This window comes from Mus caroli, unplaced genomic scaffold (genome assembly GCF_978045245.1).
Source record: "Mus caroli unplaced genomic scaffold, Mus_caroli_1 scaffold_18, whole genome shotgun sequence".
NCBI classification, from domain to species: Eukaryota; Metazoa; Chordata; class Mammalia; order Rodentia; family Muridae; genus Mus; species Mus caroli.
This window is the reverse complement of record NW_028227273.1, coordinates 69,884,216-69,902,518: the sequence shown is the minus strand read 5'-3', so window position 1 is coordinate 69,902,518 and position 18,303 is coordinate 69,884,216. Positions and strand designations below refer to the sequence as shown.

Genomic DNA, 18,303 nt, shown 5'->3' with positions numbered 1-18,303 from the left:
ATAAACCACATTCCCCGAGCGGGAGGACGTCAGGCTAGGGTGCTCTTGCCCAGGTGGGCCTAACAGGACAAACAGAGCCACAAGGCCCAGAGCTGCCCACAAGCACTAGCTAGGGAATGCCAGAGCCAAACATGGTAATGAGGCAAGGCTTGTCAAAGCCATTTGGGGTCTTTGAAAAACACCGCCACAGGGAATGAAACTTTTGATTCTCTAAGATGGTGCCAGGCAGGTCTGGCAGGTCAGGGAGCAGTGGGTGGAGTCCTGGGCCCAAATTGGAGGCCCTTAGGGCACCCATTCCAGCATTCACTACTAAATTACCCCAGGCCCCAAGCCAGCATGGTTACATTTGAACTTTGCAGTGGAGAGCTTGGAGCTATGGTCTCCATCTGCCATCTAGCTCAGGGTCAGCCACCCATCACTGTCTCCAGCTTCATCCAGGGGCTTCCCCTCAAACTCCCCTAACCACTTCCAACCCTAACACCTTCCTGGAGGTCTACAGGCCTCTAGACAGATCTGACAGACAAGCTACAGATCTACAGAGAAGCTCCCGTACAGCATCCAACTCTTCCAGGTCCCAAGTTAAACCCCATCCCAGCTCTCAGGGCACCAGCGGAAACACCAGCAGCCCACTGAACACAAGCATAGCTCAAAGCATGACGCAGACAAGGCAAGTCCCACTGTCTGTATTTATCCAAGCCACTGCCTCCCCTCCAGGAGTGATGACTGAGGTTCTGTTTTAGACATAGGGCAGGGCTCTCAGCTTGCTCCCTGGAGACCAGCTCCGCGGACTGCCTGGCCTCTCCAAGTGTTCTTTCCAGCCAAGACCCTCAGTCACGGCCCAGCTTCCTCTGCCTGCCACACCAGTTCACCAGAGATGTAAGTGGCCTGGACATGGAGAGTGTCGTTGAGCACCACAAAGTCTACGGCAGAACCAGAGGATGAGAGGAGACAGTGGAGTGGCCCATACCCTACTGCGGGGTCATTCACAACTCAGCCCAGGGAGAAAACTGAGGCTGTCTAGGAATGTAATCTGGACTGGTGGGGGATCTGGAAGCAAGAGTATCAATTTGGCACAGTGGGGGTCCCTGTAACCCTCACATGGCCTGATGTTATATGCCAGAAAGCCAGGCCAAAAGCAAGTGTCGTAGCACATGTCATCCTATAAGGCAGGACTGCAAGTTTGTCAGGGCTATATAATCAGACCCCATCTCAAAAACAAAACAAACAAAAAAGTAAGGGCCAGTCAGCAGATGACTGAGTCCATAAAGGAGATGGGGAGGTGTGGTTTGCCTCCAAGCCTGACTTAGTTTGAACCCTGGGACTCACATGGTAGGACAGAACCAACTATAAGTTGTCTGTGCTGGGAGCAGCCCCAGACTCAACCCCTGTATGGGAACTCACCTGCATCAGCACCAAAGTCCAGGCTCCCCTTGGTCTTCTCCAGCCCCAGCATCTGGGCAGGGTGGAGGGAGGCAGCTTCCAGGGCCGACTCCACACTACAGCCTGCTCAGGAACACACCATGGTGAGCATCCACAACCCTTCCCACGAGCAAGTCCAAGTTTCAGCTTTTAGGGTAGGCTTGGGAATGGCCCAGGATTATGCAGCAGCTTAGGATGGTCCCTAACGCCCCTTAGCTGGAGGAGACATTGTTCATCTCTCCCTTCTCCAGCCCTGAAGGGAACCTATACTTTTTTTTTTTTTTTTTTTTTTGGTTTTTCGAGACAGGGTTTCTCTGTATAGCCCTGGCTGTCCTGGAACTCACTTTGTAGACCAGGCTGGCCTCGAACTCAGAAATCCGCCTGCCTCTGCCTCCCAAGTGCTGGGATTAAAGGCGTGCGCCACCACCGCCCGGCTCGAACCTATACTTTCAACAGACTAGACATGGGGCATCAGTTAGGGTGTATTCAGTGTTGTATGATCATAGACCCGCTTGCCTACTTCTAATAAAAAAGCCATACCTGGGCCAACCAAGGCCACCAATGCAGCTGCCAAATGGGACCCTGTATTCTTAGCAAGGCCTACCCTGAAGCCCAGTGATTCCCTTTCCTGTATCACTTCTTGCCAGGCCATCCCCAGCCTATTTTCTCTAAATGCGACCCTGACTTTGCCCACATTCAGAGTGACACTCAACCTTGAGATGCTGCCAAATATCTGGGAGGTCCCTGCAGAACCTGCTCAAAGTCCCAGGAAGCCAGTTTCACCCCACCCTGTTCATACTGCCCCTGCAGATTGCCATTATCCCACAGGTCTAGTCCTTGGCCTTTCCGTGAGCAATGTGATCCTGCTGCTGCACGAGGTCACAGCTTCACGCTGTTCACCACCCTGGCTCCAATGACTGGCTGCTCGCCATTCCTCCATAGCCTGAGCTCTACTTGGGAATGAGCACGGTCATTTCAATCTTTGAGAAGTCACACCTCCCCATCTCCCAGGTTCAAGGTAGATAGAGGACGTCAGCACAGGGCTCCAATTTCCCTGCCTCCTTTCTAGCTTCCTCCAGATACAGCCTCTTCCCTCAGACACCCAGGAACACCAGCCAACTGACCTGTAGCCTGCAGGAAATGCCGGACGCACACATCCATGGGGGCTATGCTGCCACCCAGTGTCTTGGTGCCTTGGAAGCAGAGAGCCAGAATTGGAAGAGGGAGTTGCTGTGGGACTGGCAGCCCAGTGGACAAACAGGGCATACCCAAGTCTGCTCCCACTCCAGGGAGGAGCCAAGGGACTATACATATGTGGATACAGGAGTCACTCACCTGCAATGTACGCTATTAGCCCATCTACCTCCACCTCCTGCTGTCCCAGTGTATGGCGGCCATTGCCCAAGCCCAGGGCAGGGACAGCATCAGTGACCAGCACCAGCCCTGGGGGTAGAAGATGGCTCAGGACCTGGCCAGCTGTTATCCTACCTTCCCTACCCTGCCCAGCTACTCACCCTGGGGATGGGCCCGGTGAGCAATGCGCAGAGCTGCGGGGTTGGTGTGTATGCCATCAGCAATCATCCCATAGAAGATGCAGTGGCCTGGGGGCAGCTGGTCACTGGTCAGAAGCCCTACTATGCCTGGGTCACGGTGGTGGAACTGAGCAGGGCAGAGGGAATGACTGAGTGACAACAGGGGCCACTGAATCCCCTTCCTCCCAGGAGTAGGTGTGACACTCACAGGCAACATGGCATTGAAGAGGTGAGTGATGAAGGTGGCTCCACTCTGCACTGCCACTTCTGCAGCCTGCAGGTCAGCCACTGAGTGCCCTGCGTGGGGACCGGAGATCAGTCTCTGCAGCAGCAGCAGAACACTATGAGCAGACACAACCCCGACGAGAGGCCTCTTACCTAGAGACACACGGATGCCTTGGGCTGTCAGTGCCTGAATCACTTCATGGCTCCGGGCTAGTTCAGGGGCAAGTGTCACAATGCAGACGTTGTCCAGGGGCCCATATGTGGCCAACACATCATGAAAAGCATTGGCTTCAAAGGAGCGGAGGTAGGCCTCGGGGTGTGCACCCCGCTTTTCCCGGCTGATGAATGGGCCCTCCAAGTGCACCCCTGAGGGAAGGGGACAGAGGTAGTTCTAGCAGGCACTCCCACCTAGCAGCCCCACCCCAGTCCCTCAAACCTGCCCTCCCTTCCCAACTGGGCATTTTGAAAGGAGTTAACCACTCACCGAGGACCCCTGCCCCATGGGGACCTCCATTCTTCACAGGGATCTGCGGAAGGACCTGGGGGGGACCAGCTGTTAAAGCCCTGTCCCCACAGCCCAGCACCCAGAGGCCACAGCCCAACAAGATCAGATCCTCATCTGACCCAGCCCAGCCCTACTGGCCTTCCCCACAGGAGCTGAAGATGAAGGCCCTCCTCCCCCAGGGCTCAGGTGCAGGAAGACATGACAACCGGGACTACTTGATGACCTACCACAAGGGCCGGAAGGTGCAAGCATTCCCAGGCCACAGAAGCGTAAGGACTGCTCTAAACTGTTCTAGCCTTCAAAGTGGCTTTGGCCAAACAGCTAGAATATAGATGCCAAACTCTTGGGGAAAAAAAAATTACTACAGCCTCCCTAAGCTGCAGAATAAGGAAGCCAGGATCGCGGGATGGGGGAGGGGCACGAGGAAGACAGGTTAGGATGGGGGGTTGGGGAGCAGGAGGAAGACAGGGCAGAAGCAGAGGGCTGGAAGGAACTCAGTGCAGATGGGATAGGGCTTAGCACCGCAGCCCAGCCCACTCTGATCAGGATGGCCACAGCCTTAGGAAAGAGTTAGCAGCACCTACTTGGCCCTTGGGGATGACCCAGTATAGCCATAACCCTCCTTTCAGACCCTCTAGCTACACAAGTCCTCAGGCAAAACAGCGACACCCTCTGTACTGGCTGGTTTTGTGTGTCAACTTGATACAAGATGGATTTATTACAGGGAAAGGAGCTTCAGTTGAGGAAATGCCTCCATGAGATCCAGCTGTAAGGCATTTTTCTCAATTAATGATCAAGGGGGAAGGGCCCCTTGTGTGTAGGACCATCTCTGGGCGGGTAGTCTTGGGTTCTATAAGAGAGCAGGCTGAGCCAGGCATGGTGGTGCACTCCTTTAATCCCAGCACTCGGGAGGCAGAGGCAGGTGGATTTCTGAGTTTGAGGCCAGCCTAGTCTACAGAGTGAGTTCCAGGACAGCCAGGGCTATACAGAGAAACCCTGTCTCGAAAGATAGGAGACACAGCACTGCTTTTAACTCTAGAGAAGCTGGGTGTAGTGGAGTGCATCTGTTGTCCCCATACAGGAGATCATCTGAGCCCAGGAGTTAGAGATCAGTCTACAGTAAAGTGAGACGCTCTCCCAAAATAAAAAGGGTAAAGTGCAGGTCGCTGGATCCGAGTAGTTTGGGGCTTGGAGACGTACTGCACCGGTAGAGCACCTATTTAGCATGTACAAGGCCCCGAGTGCAATCCCTCAGCACCATAGTTTAGGTTTTTTTGTTTTTTTTTTGGTTTTTTGAGACAGGGCTGGCCTCAAACTCAGAAATCCACCTGCCTCTGCCTCCCAAGTGCTGGATTAAAGGTGTGTGCCACCACACTCAGCGAAAGTTTAGTTTATGAGTGCTTGCATATATGTTTGTAAAGCCACGTGCTTGCCTGGTTTCTGTAGAGCCAGAGGGAGTGGCAAATTCCCTGAAACTGGAGTTACAGGCAGTTATGAGCCACATGATATGGGTGTTGGGAACCAAACCTGAGTCCTTTGCAAGAGCAAGTGTTCTTAGCTGTTTGCCAGCCCCAAACACACATTTTCTTACCTTCACCTCTAATCCAAACCGTGGATCAGGAAAACAAAGGTATAGCTAGGAGTGGTGGCACACGCCCTTAATCTCAGCACTCAGAAGGTAGAGACAAGCTGGCCTCTGTGGTTCTAGGGCAGCCTGGTCTGCACAGTGAGTTCCAGGATAGCCAGGGCTACCCAAAGAGACCCTATCTCAAAAACAAACAAACAAACAAACAAACAAACAAACAAACAAACAGAGAATAAAGACAAGGCTAAAAGGATGGCTGAGTGCTTACGAGCATCATGTACTACTCTGAGGCACAGGACTGGATTCAGTTCTCAGTACTCACATACTCACATACAAACCTACATAGAATTAAAAATGATTAATCTTGGGCTGGTGAGATGGCTCAGTGGGTAAGAGCACCCGACTGCTCTTCCGAAGGTCCGAAGTTCAAATCCCAGCAACCACATGGTGGCTCACAACCATCCGTAGTGAGATCTGACTCCCTCTTCTGGAGTGTCTGAAGACAGCTACAGTGTACTTATATATAATAAAAATAAATAGATCTTTAAAAAATGATTTCCACCTTTAAAAAAAATATGATTAATTTTCAAAGAAGCAGCAGCAGCTGCCACCACCAGATGACTTAGTATCTTAAAACCCAAGCAAAGAGCCACGCATGATGAGGCTGAGACAAAGGGCCAGCCTCAACTACAAAAACAATCTGGACTCTCTTGAGACCTTAACTCAAAGCAAATTAAAAAACAAACAAACAAACAAAGCAGGCAAAATGGCTGAGTGGGTAAAACACACTTGCCAACAAGCTATCTCATGACCTGAGTTTAATTCCCAGGATCCAAAAGATGGAAGGAGAGCTAGGATGCCCACAAATTGTCCTGACATCTGCTTGCATACCATGCACTACATGCATGCAGGCCCACATAGGCGCTCGTGCTCACACACACTCACTCATATACTCACACACTCACACTCACTCATACACTCACTCACACACACACACACACAATTTTCTAGAAGAGCACTTTGAAAGGCAAAGTGAGAGCATGCAGCAGAGACGAGGAGATAAACGAGGCTGGAGAGGAAGGGAATGATGAATCAGGGGTAGGCAGGGTGGCAGACATCCTGTCTGAGGTGCCTGACCTTCATCAGCTAACAGATCTGAAGCAGAAAACCATGTGAAGCCATCAGATCTGTCTTCTTGAAACATAGGCTAGAAGAGTAAACCTTAGAGAAAGAGCAGGTGGTTTCAATGAACGGGATCTTGATGAAGATACCCAAGTAGTAGCTGGGCAAGTGAGCAAGCCCCTCAGTGAGAAGGGCCCTGGAGGAATTAGGAGACATAGTAGGGAAGGTGTTTGAGGGTAGGTCTCCTGATGTCTAATGCAATGGGGTATTTCGTTTTTAAACTCAAAGCTGCCCAGTCTCAGCCATCACCTCCTACCTGCTTCCCAAGTGTTTTCTGAGAGTCTGTGAGGTAGCTGGACTACAGTGGGGCACCAGGGTGAAAAACCTTAGGACTATTCCTACTGGGAGAACCGCAGCCTTGCACCTTGCCAGTTGAGCCTGCTGCATGAAGAAAAAACAGCAGTGGAGAAGTAGCATGGGGGCAGGGCTCACAGGAGCAAGGTCTTCCGCCCGCCCGGGAGGACCTGGCACACCTGTAGCTGCTGGAATGTGCCTGGGGGGAAGAGAAGCAGCTTAGCTTAGCAAGGGAATGGTAGAAGGGGGCACATCCTGTCACCCGTCACCTTCATAGACGACTCTGGGTTTTGCCAGAGATCAGCTGGGAGAACCAAGTACCTTTCTGCAATAGGACCATAGGTTGCCCTTGTAACTGTGGAGCACTGTGGGAGAGTTCCAGAAAGACATCCCTTGTTGACATTCAAGGAATGCTTGACATTGTCAACCACCCACTGACTGTTCTCACTCTCCATTCAATGAAACAGACTCAGAAGTAAGGTTGCCTTGAGTCTTCCAAGGGTGGCAAGTCAAGGGGCCAGAGTGACGCCTATGCAGCCAGGGCACAGCCCACACTCAATACCCACAGCTCCCTCCTCTGCTTCTGTGTCTACACACCCAGAAAGGAAGCCACGGGCAACCACACACTCCCTGATCCTGTCCTGGAAGAAAAACTGGCTGCGGCGATTGACAACAGGAACAGAGAAAATCCATTCGAGTATGGATAACAGCATTCATTTACTAAATTCGTCAACTATGTTGTGTAAGAGAATACCACGTTTTTAAAGCAAGAGTTCAGGTCTAAGGAATAAACCCGCAGAGAACACACAAACTCTTCTTGAATGGTGTTGAAGACAGCAACATAAACAAGCTTCGTTAAAACTGGGAAAACTAGCCTGGCGTGGTGGCGCACGCCTTTAATCCCAGCACTCGAGAGGCAGAGGCAGGCGGATTTCTGAGTTCGAGGCCAGCCTGGTCTACAAAGTGAGTTCCAGGACAGCCAGGCCTACACAGAGAAACCCTGTCTCAGAAAAAAAAAGAAGAAAAAAAAAAAAAAAAAAGAAGAAAAAGAAAGAAAAAAACTGGGAAAACTGTGGGATAGCCTTACATGAAAATTGGAACAAAGACAACAGACCTCCTGCTAAGATAGAAGGTGGAAGGGTGAGGACAGAAGCCAGTACACAGCAACAGCAGCTCTTTCTGAAAGGCTTTTTCATGTGAGTCACACAGCATAAGCAGGTTAGGGAGGAAGAGCTAGACAAGAGACAATGGCTGTGGCAGAATTCCAGGCGACCTTAGTTCAGGAGACCCAGAGGCTGCCTACAGGGCGTTGGGAGGGCGTGGCAGATGAGATGGGGACCGGAAACATGAGGACAACCACACTGGCAGTTGCAGAGACCAGGCAGAACCCAACTGAAAGTGAGGCGGATCCCCCTCGGACCCAAGTCCAGGAAGCCCAGATTCGGGTGAAGGAAGTGGTCCTTCGCTCAGGGGTAGAACAGCCTCATCTCCTCACCTTGTGATAAACCTCTGGTGGGGAGGTGACCAGGGTGGGACAGAAGGAGGTGACACCGTGGGACAGGAGCCTCCGGGCCACTAGGGCGACCCCCGAACCCACGTCCTCCGTGGCCTTGGAGAAGTCAACACCAAATCCACCTGTGGCCACAGAAAACAAGGGGGGTAGCACAGTGCTCAGAGCTCCTGCCCTGGGTTCCCTGGCCCGAGCCAGGCCGCACCGTTGATCTGCACATCGATAAAGCCAGGCGCCAGGATGCGGCCTCCGCAGTCCCGCTGCTCATCAGCCATACGCCTCTCCTCAAAAAACAGCTTTTCTGGGTCCAGGATTCGGCCCCCGCGCACCCATAGATCCTCCCTGAGGGCAGAGTAGTAGGCACTTGGATCACCACCAGGCCCTGGAACCAAACCCTAGTTCTATCTCGCACCCAGCTTGTCCCTGCACCCACTATTCTTCTTGGTCCCGGCCACACACCCACGATAGTCCTGCCCTCCACATCCCTGCCCCTTTCAGAGCTTATGCCCTACACTATCCCCATCTCTGCACCCCGCACTGGCGTACCATCAGCTCTATACCCAGCCTAAGCCTGCACCATGCAGCCCAGACCTGAGGAGCGTGCCGCCACGCAGGATGCGGCAGTTGGTGAACTGGAGCACCGGGGCCCCCTCTGCGCACTGCCCGCTACGCATCGTGAGTCGCGCCGAACCCAGCTAGCTTTGGGCGCAAGCCGGCAGTGCCCGAAGCAGCGGTAATCGGAAGCTGGGCCAGATCGCATCACGTGACTCTCAGCTGAAGTGGCTGTCACGTGGCCGCGGTGCTCACGTGATAACGACCACATGATGACAAAGCCCTGCCAGGCCCGCCCACAGAAGCGCCAGAACACGAGCCAGTCACATCCGAGAACTTTTATTGGACACAGCTGGGAGCCAGCTCTGAGCAGTAGCACTCTATCCTCCACCCTGGCTGTTCAGGGCTGGGGGCAGGGTGGCTCCATCCAAGGAGTCTCAGCAACAGGAACCCCACAAGGCAACAGTCTACTAATGATTACTATATAGTTGGGAGACAAGAGCTGCTCCACAGACGCATGAATAGATCAAATCTTTTATAAATAAACATCCAGTGAAGAGAAAAATGACAACTCTAGTTCATTCTTATACACAAGGAGCACTCTAGGGCGATGGGTGGGGTAACCAGAGGCTGACTTTGTCACTGGTCAGGGGCCTGGGTGGGAGATGAGTGGGCCCATATGTCCACAGCACGGAGCAGTAGGGGCAAGGCGGGGGCGACAGACAATGGGCACTAGGACACTGCACATTTACAAGACCAACTACTGAGGGGCAGCTGCCCGTGCATGTGTCAGGCTGTTCGTTCTGGAATGAGGAGGGGTGATCTTTACATCCTATCCTGTGACTGATGGTGGAAAAGGACTACTTTGTGGAGAGGATTAGGGCCACGATGAGACCGTAGAGGCCAAGCACCTCCGCAAAGATGAGGATCAGGATCATGCCCACGAACAGTCGAGGCTGCTGGGCAGTGCCCCGAACGCCAGCATCTCCGACGATGCCAATGGCAAAGCCAGCAGCCAGGCCACTCAGCCCCACACTCAGGCCAGCACCCAGTTGAAGAAAACTCCTGGGGAGAGAAGAGACACAGGTTGTCAGCAATCTGCCTGTCCACAGGTCAATGAAGCACTTCACCTGGGAGGACAGGCCCCATGCTCACCTGTAGAGGGTGATGCCATCAGTCAGGGAGTTAGCGATAAGTACTGCCACCACCAGGCCGTAGATGGCGATGATCCCAGCCATAACCACTGGGATGATGGACTTCATGATCAGCTCTGGCCTCATGACCGACATGGCTGCGATGCCAGTGCCGCTCTTGGCTGTGCCATAGGCGGCTCCCATGGCTGTGGGAGGAGAGAGTAAGTGAGCCCAGAGCAGCTTTTTCCATTCTGCTCCCCAGGTTCCCACCCATTAGAAGAACCAAGGCAGGCAGCCAAGCAAGAGCAGCAGCCACTTCTCTTCCCACTAGCAGAGCCATACCTCCAACCTCCTGCTCTACTTCTGCCTGCAGTACTTCCTGTGGTCATGGGGGCTCTTGTTTGCTGTGAAACCAGACTTTGTTCCCTAGCACTCCCCTTCCCTAGCTTGTGATCTCTGGCAACATAGTCACATGGAAGAGGCGGCTGGGCCAAGGAGAGCCTTGCTCGAGACTCTGGCTATCCCAGTCCCACACCCTAAGCTCCAGGCACTTCCAGCATAAGAGCTACATCCCAGCTGCCCAGAGGCCACTCCAGTGTCAATCAGTCCCTGCCCACAGTGGGGCCTTCAAGCCTTCCCAAACAGGACAACAGAGTTATATCTGTTTCTTCTGGTACTGCTCCCCCACTTCAACCTCTCCAAGAGAGACTGCTACCCTCCCGGACTTTGTTTCCCTCTCCTATCTTCAGGTCTTGAACTCCAATTCTTCTCATTTCTGCCACTTGTCCTCAGACCCTTAAGAAATACTGAGCTACTAATATGGTTGACACTGGAACCTCCAAAATCTTTGCCCAGGGCACCATGGCCATTGTGGGGGAAGTTGTGTATAACCCAATACACAGAAAACAACATGGGCCAGAGGTAAGAGGGATATGAACAGCCCCAGCCCCTCCTCTATATGACTTATGGATCTCACGGAACCACAAGACAGTGACCCAACACAACAACACATTCAGCAAGGAAAGAGAAAAGACCTAGGGGAGCTACGGTGAGGGAGGAGGGTCTACAACAGAGCATAGAAACCATAGAAACTGACCAAGTATATGGGAAGGTGGTAAAGCGAGCAGCAGAGGAAAGCCAAGGGCAAGGTCCTGACAGCACATTTAGACACCATGCACGACAGGACTAGATGAGATCAACTGGAAGAAGCAGACAGACAGACAGCTTGTCTTTTCTACAGCATTCTTAGATGCCCAGACACTGTCCAACAAAGACTTGCATCTTCAATCCCTGAGTCCACTTCAAGAGATATTTCCTGGAACCGTTCTGGTCACAGTACATTTCTTGGGCCCTACTGGAAGCCAAGTCCATGCTGAGCTGTATCACTTAGTACAGAAGGTGTGAGTTCCAAGGGCTCACACTCCTGAGGCATGCTTGAAAACACCAAGAATACAGGTTGCCGTGCAGTACTGTAAAGGTGAGATCTCGACACAACTCTGTACCCCAAAAGGTGATACTCCAAGAAAGGTAAGTGAGTCAGGTCCTTCCCCAAAGTATAGATCATGGAGCTGAGGATGGGTGACAAGAAGATAGAGGATGGAAAACAGGGACACTGTCGGAGATCAGGGCAAAAGGAGGAAAAAAATTAGCCCAGGCCCAGACAGTAGCAGCTGCCCAGAAGAGCAAGCATGATAGGCTGCAGAAGGGAGACCTGCTGAGAATGCTAATGTAATGCAGCCGACGTATGGTCTGGAGGCACTTCCAGGAAATCAACAAATACAGGGAGGAAGTTACAGAAAATACAGAAAAGAAGTAACTGGCAGTTTCATGGAGAACATGATGAAGAAAGAACAGGATATTTGTCATAAGGAAAAAAAGGGAAGTTAGATTGTGAGCATGGAACGGAGGCCTCAAGGATTCGTTAAAGAACAATGGTCTGGAAACTTGGTTAGTTAAGTCCATGGGAGATCAAGGGTCAGTCACTGAGACGAAGCTTGGAATTCTCCCAGCAGCAACATCAGAGGCTAGAAGGATTTCTTTACGTAATGGGAGGACAAGACATTCTACAGAATAGCATGCCTAAAAGGAAAAAAATGAAGTCAGAAGGTAATTCAGCAGGACAAATAAGAGGCTATCCCCACAGGACTGTGAGACAGATGTTGGTGTGAAGGACCAGGCAAGGAAAGCCGAGGTCAGCATCAGTCAGCTTGCAATAGTGCAGACACACCTGTGGCCAGCTTTAGTACATGCAAGGTCTTCATACAAGAGATCCTAGAAGCTGGGTGCAGAAAAAGAACTGTGGAGAAATTTGGAGTTGCAGGAGCCATGGTGACAACCAGAGCATGACACCCACATGGTCAGGGATATTGCTGTGTTCCCTGAGACTCCTCCACTATCTGGGACACAGTCAGGACTCAAGAAAGATTTGCTGTATTAATTTATGAATGAGTGACAAAAATTAATCATAGGTGGCTAAAATAGGGGAACCTATGGACACATTACTAGGGGAGCAAAGAGCAGGAAAACATGCTGGCAGCTTTCTCTAAGGAGACCTCAAGTGTGGGGAGGAGAGTCCTGGTGGGAGAGGAGGGAAGGAGAAGTCCAGGCCACATCTCCCACCACAAATGATCACTTACTCTAATGCTGTGGGTACAGCAGGGCTCTCTCAACAGCACCTGACAGGCCCAGGCAGGGGAGGGAGGTCACCACTGACAGACAACCCTCTACCCCAATCTGCACCCTACAGGTGTTTACAGTCAACAGACACTGTTTGGAGTCCAAACTCACCAAGTACCTGCACAGAGAACCAGCCTCTCCATTTGCCAGGTAGGGTGGGGCAGGGTGAGGTCAGTTAAGCCAAAGACCAGACCTTCCAGGGGAGGCCCAGGCCAGACCAGTCCCCGGGGGCTGTGACTTACCTCCCTCAATCCCACATTCTTGGGTCTGGCCCAAAGCTTTTCTCCCAGGAAGGCCAATTTTCACTAAATTTGACACTGAAGAATTGCCAAGGCCCAACGTCAAAAGCAAGGCGCCATCAAGAACCTTGCTAGGCTTTTCCTTTTCTGGGCACAGAAGCGTCGCCCAGTTCCAGCCCCTCACCCCCCTAGAAGAGGAAGGTCATTCATTCACTCATCCATTCATTAAGTCCAGGGCTGAAGATCAAAGACGTAATCGTGTAAATGCTGGCACTCTAATGCCACCCTCCCACCCACCTCAAAGCCCAGATCCCCAGCAGCCATCCACTAAAGTGCTCCTACCTAGGCCAAACCCACTTCCATAGGCTCTAACCGGAGTCCTTGCAGGTTCCCAGGACCAACCCCTCAGTCCAGTTTTCCTAACCAACCCACACCGATGACTGAACTATTGGGAAACCGAGACAAGCCTCAACCGGAAACACCTGCCTCACCCAGGGTAGAGACCCACCTGACCCCGGGCAGCTGGGCCGCCATAAAAGAAGGGCTTGTGAACCTTAGCGGGGACCCAGGCTTCCTCCAGCCAAGAGGCCAGGGACTCCCGTCCTGGGCCTGCCCCCGCCTACGGACTGGCGCCTTTCAAGATGTGATGTCACACCTGCCTGCAGAATGCGAGAGGGCACAGCATCGCGCGCTGCCCCCCGCGCCCCCCACCCCACCCTCATTCCTCCTTCCCCGGACTAAGATGGCAGCCACACTGCCGCCCCACCCCCACAGAAGCGAGGCACCACAGGGGGCGGGCTGATAAGACCCGCAGCCGGATCAAGCCCCGTGCTCCACAAATTCATCAGTCCCCACCGCCCCCCTAAACCTGCGCCCGTAAGGCCCGACACCCACATAGCTGGGAATGACGTCAGAGTGACGTCACGCCCAACCCCCAGTGAGCAGCGGTCTAGAGTCCCGCATCGCTTCGGCATCCCCTGCTCCTCCTGCAGCGATGCTCACCGCTGAAGACCATGGCGGACGAGGCGCCCATGACACCGAAAAACGAAGAATATTCGGGGTTGTTCTTGATGTCAGCCATGTCTGCAAGCAGGGAAAGGACAAGCTCAGCGGGCGGCGGCGGGCTAGGACAACGGGACAGCGAGCGAGGAGGCAAGCGAAGATCGTCGAGGCAGCGGATGGGAAGGCGACCCCGCCAGTCAGGCGCTGCGCTCTAAATACCAGCACCGCAGAGCAAGATGGCGGCCGCGCTCGCGTCACATGATCTGGTCCCCGCCCCCACGGGCTGTACCACTTTGCGCCGGTGGGGGAGCGAGGCTCCAGGCTCGCCGGCAGCCCTTGGACAATTTATGGGCCCTGGCACCAGCCCTCGGGGCCCGGGGCCCAACGCTCAGCCTTGCCTGGGTCTTCGCTGGCCCGCGGCTCCACGCAGTCGTCTTCTCGAACCCTACGGGTTTTGGGATCATCGGTGCCCCGGGGCGGGGCCGTAGCGCTCATATTAGCATACAGGGTGGAGCGAACGCTAGCCCGCCTTCACTGCGGCTGCGCAGAGCTCACCGGTGTTCGAGTACCCGTGTTCGTTTTCCCTGTGTTCCCTGCTCACGGACCTCAGGCACTCCTGCTGCATAAAGACTCAGGTTAAAGTAGTGACATCTAGCAGCACTACAGAACCTATAACAGAAGAAATCCCTCGTGTTGGGCTTCGCTGTCTCCGTCAACCCCCAGGAATACCACGCCCCATCTCGCAGGGCTTTAAAGTGCAAAAACCCTAGGTGTTCTGTAGTCACCTTCTTCCATACCTAGGCTCCTGCAGATTCAGGGCCACCATATTCCCTTTAATTCCGGTGGTGGTTGTGGGTCCCTCACCTGACCCCCTCTTGTATAGATGTCTGCCCACAAAGACGTAGGCATGACTTTTTCTATTTATTTTTCTACTTTATTTTTGAAACGGGGTTTCATTGTGAAGTTCTGGTTACGCTGGAATTTGCCATGTAGACCAGTTCCGTCTTGTCTGCCTCTAGAGTGCTGGGGGTTAAAGGCACCCTGCTTGATGGCCTTTCAGCATTGACACCTGTGAAAGGTAACCCAGATTTCTGAAAGTCTCAGAAAGACCTGATTGTCCTTCTAGCACCCATGCAAAGCCTATCTGTGCAAGGCCTCCTTTCTAGACCACTGATGGAGGACTGGTTTCCCTAACAATGGAGTGGCTAAGGCTACCTCTGTCCTCCCGATACCCTTGTAGCAGCTTACTCACCCCAGCTGCCTGCCTTCCTTCTACCTATCAACTCAGGCTGCCTAGTTTCCTTTACCCTTCCCTCCTGAGCAGCCACAACCTAGCCCTAGACCTCCCTTGAAACTCAAGGTCATATTCTAAGACCAGTGGGTTCTCCAAGTGGTCTCAATGCTAATACCTCACCTTCTCCATGCAGGCAACAGAGACACCTTCCCATCCTGCTACATTCTCAGTCCCACATTTCACAGCAGAAAACTCCCTGTGTCCCCTTCCCACCTTGGCTGAACCCAGTCTAGCACACTTTAAACTGGCCGGTGGAAGAGCCTTTGTGTGCCTCGTGTCAGAGAGGACGTTACTGAGAGCAGCTTTAGCCCTTCCTCCACCCGTCTCTTGCTCCATTCTGACTTTTGAAAAGAGGAATCATCACTCTTGCCCCCACGCCTTCACCCTGTCTCTCTCCAGCTCCTTGCCCTTGCCAAGGTCACACTTCCCTTCTAAGCCAGCACACAGGGCCTCCCTCGGTACTGCTATCTCCCGTGCTTCCTCCCTCTCCGCCTCGCTTTCTCCTGGGTGCCTAGAGCCTGAAGAAGTCAGAAGAGCTCGTCAATTTCCCTAGAGCTAGAGTTAGTGATGGCTGTGAGATGCCAGGTAGGTGCTGGGAATTGGACAGAAGTCCTCTACAAGAGCTTTAGTCCCCATGGTTTTGTTTTTTGTTTGTTTGGTTGGTTTGGTTTGGTTTTTTTTAGTTTTTCGAGACAGGGTTTCTCCGTGTAGCCCTGGCTGTCCTGGAACTCACTTTGTAGATCAGGCTGGCCTCGAACTCAGAAATTCGCCTGCCTCTGCCTCCCAAGTGCTGGGATTACCACGCCCGGCTCTTGGTTTGTTTTCTATTCAGCACTTAATATCCCACAATTCTTTGCTGCTTAACCATGTGCTAGGTAGGTTCTTCTTGGTGCGCTTCCCTTTGCTGTCTGCTATCCTCCAGCACCAGTTCCCAGGTCTCCTTACTTATTACTCAGAACCCATTTTCCCACAGGAAGACCTCCTGACATCTCCCATGTTTCTCCTCTCCCTCCCCTAAGTGTTCCCCTCTGGCCCTTGCATCAAAGGTTATTTTGACTTCTTTTTCCCCAGACATCCAGTAGGGTGCCCAGATCTGGCCACCCTGGTAACAGAGCTAAGCACCTACCTATATGTCAGGGCCTATGCTGAGGCATTTGAGGTTATTGCCATGCCTTCTCTTAGTCACTGGTTAGTGAAACAAACCTAGGAAGACTAAGAGCCTTCCTCCAGTCACCAGATAACAAATGATGGAATTACAGTTCTGGTCTAGGGCCCGGGCTAGTGGCTGAACTACCAGGTGAGCCACCATCTCTCACTTTGTTCCATTTCAAACCTCCCACCCAGATCTTCCAGGCACTGTGCAGGGCCTCTACTCTGAGTGGACTCTAGGAAAGAAACCACAGGAGTGCATCCGTGCCTTCTCCTTCACTGTTACTTCCCCCTTGGCGTGAAATCATAGGTCATGAGTTCTGGCCTGTCACTGTCAGTGGGGATTTCCAGACACAGAGAGGGAGGGGATTTGGAAATGCACATCAGAGACCCATAAGGAAAGGGACAGAGATGGAAACTGGGCTCCTTAAACAGCCCATGGCACTTTCCAAAGGTCCTAGAGAGGAGGCAGAGAAGTTCAGACACTAAGAATAACATCCCAAACAGCAGTAAACTGGAAAGATGAACTTATCCCAGGGAAGCTATTCCCAAGAAGGAAAGACCAGGCTTGGGAGTACACAGCTGTCACCCCAGCACCATGGGCTCTGAGGCAGACTGTTAAGTTCGCGGCCAACCTGGGCTACATTGTACTGTCTCCAAACAAAAAAAAAAAGGGGGGGTGAGACAAAAGAAAAGAGAAAAAAATGGGAGGAACAAGAAGAGGGGGAAGGGAAAGGAGACGGGGAGGGAGAAGCAGTAGCCTTTACAGGCACATCAAGAACAACGGTGTGCCCCAGGAAAAGCCCTGCAGTTACAGGAGCATCAAGAACAACGGTGTGCCCCAGAAAAAGCCCTGCAGCAGCATCCTTCCAACCCACCACAAAGGCATGGGGGTAGAGAGAGGAACCTGGGTGAGACAGAACCACGCGTGGCCCAGACATGACTGGTGGAAACATTAAATAACATAGGTAACGGTACTATACTGGAAAATGGAACATGACCAAAGGCAGCTTGTTCTTTCTTTCTTTTTTTTTTTTTTAACTAAACTAAAAACTAGTTGAGCCATTTTTGGCAGTGGACATCTGTAATCCCAGTGTTTAAGAGGCTGAACAGGACGGGAAATCTTGAGGCTAGCCTGGGCTATACAGACATATCTTATCTAAAAACATTAAATAAGGGTGGCCACTGTAGAGTGTGTGTTTAGCGTGTATAGGGTCCTGGATTTAATTCTTAGCACCAGAAATAAATACCTATAGAATACGGATCAAAGAAATAACAACAGGGAGGGCTGGAGAGAAGGCTCAATGGTTAAGAGCACTTGCTGCCCTTGAAGAGGATGTGGGTTTTAGTCCCAGTATCCGTAAGACAGCTCATGGCTGTCTTGTAACTTGTTACAGGGAGTCTAACACCATCCTCTGGACCCATGGCGCACGTGCATATGTGCAGGTGATCACCCACAGAAATAAAAACCCCTGCTGCTCATGGTGGCACACTCTTTAGCCCTAGCACTCAGGACTCAGAAGTAAAAGGATCTCTAGGAGTTCAAGGTCAGCCTGGTCTACATTTCAAGTTCCAGGAGAGCCAAAGCTACATATGGAGACCTTGTCTAAAATAAAATAAAAACTAATAAAGTCCAATAAACACAGAATCTATCCTGCTCTGCTTGGGCTCCTCCATAAATTTGAATATCACATGGTTTGCAAATCTACACTGTTTCTACATATCAGACCACAAGAGAGACACTAGATACATATTTACAAGGCAATGGTTCTAGAGACAGAGAAACCCCTCCTTCTAGCAAAAATTCCAAACTTCAAGAGTGCAAGAGTGATTGGTTCTTAACTCTGAAGATAAACAGGCAGGCAGTGAGGCAGCTCTGCCACTAGGGGGCATAGGAGATTAGTTTACTGTAACCTTGGCTCTGGAAGCTGGTTGTCAGGTGTTGAATAAACCGCAATCTGCCTTTGACCCTATGTTTCTCCACTTGGTAGTGGGAGCACACTATC

At 52.1% G+C, this 18,303-nt stretch overlaps 2 protein-coding genes across 4 annotated transcripts; both read right to left on the bottom strand.

Moving 5' to 3' along the window:
* Positions 1–656: 656 nt before the first annotated feature.
* On the bottom strand, positions 657–9,090 carry Amdhd2 (amidohydrolase domain containing 2). 3 transcript variants are annotated; one of them, XM_021186266.3, is made up of 11 exons: positions 8,844–9,022; positions 8,458–8,594; positions 8,238–8,377; positions 3,661–3,715; positions 3,330–3,542; positions 3,160–3,248; positions 2,934–3,078; positions 2,755–2,862; positions 2,544–2,612; positions 1,402–1,503; positions 657–920 (listed from the first exon to the last, which is right to left on the bottom strand). In XM_021186266.3, the coding sequence occupies exons 1-11, from the start codon at positions 8,924–8,926 to the stop codon at positions 832–834; spliced, it is 1,230 nt and encodes a 409-aa protein (XP_021041925.1). In that variant the 5' UTR covers positions 8,927–9,022; the 3' UTR covers positions 657–831. The 3 variants fall into 3 exon arrangements, with proteins under 3 accessions (XP_021041925.1, XP_021041926.1, XP_085689458.1); XM_021186267.3 differs by having other exon boundaries at positions 8,799–8,897; XM_085833332.1 differs by lacking the exon at positions 8,458–8,594 and having other exon boundaries at positions 8,844–9,090.
* Positions 9,091–9,127: 37 nt separating this feature from the next.
* On the bottom strand, positions 9,128–14,118 carry Atp6v0c (ATPase H+ transporting V0 subunit c). The gene is made up of 3 exons (XM_021186288.3): positions 13,855–14,118; positions 9,960–10,143; positions 9,128–9,869 (listed from the first exon to the last, which is right to left on the bottom strand). The coding sequence occupies exons 1-3, from the start codon at positions 13,931–13,933 to the stop codon at positions 9,665–9,667; spliced, it is 468 nt and encodes a 155-aa protein (XP_021041947.3). The 5' UTR covers positions 13,934–14,118; the 3' UTR covers positions 9,128–9,664.
* Between the last annotated feature and the right edge of the window lie 4,185 nt (positions 14,119–18,303).

Excerpts from the sequence above, each read along its gene's own strand:
- Amdhd2 (XM_085833332.1), bottom strand. The coding sequence starts at position 9,075 with ATGTGGTCGTTATCACGTGAGCACCGCGGCCACGTGACAGCCACTTCA. Across the intron at positions 8,378-8,843 it reads CGTGGCGGCACGCTCCTCAG|GTGGATTTGGTGTTGACTTC; the intron begins GTCTGGGCTGCA and ends CTGTGGCCACAG. Across the intron at positions 2,613-2,754 it reads GCTAATAGCGTACATTGCAG|GCACCAAGACACTGGGTGGC; the intron begins GTGAGTGACTCC and ends TCTGCTTCCAAG.
- Atp6v0c (XM_021186288.3), bottom strand. The coding sequence starts at position 13,933 with ATGGCTGACATCAAGAACAACCCCGAATATTCTTCGTTTTTCGGTGTC. Across the intron at positions 10,144-13,854 it reads GTCCGCCATGGTCTTCAGCG|CCATGGGAGCCGCCTATGGC; the intron begins GTGAGCATCGCT and ends CTCCTCCCACAG. Across the intron at positions 9,870-9,959 it reads GATGGCATCACCCTCTACAG|GAGTTTTCTTCAACTGGGTG; the intron begins GTGAGCATGGGG and ends TTCTCTCCCCAG.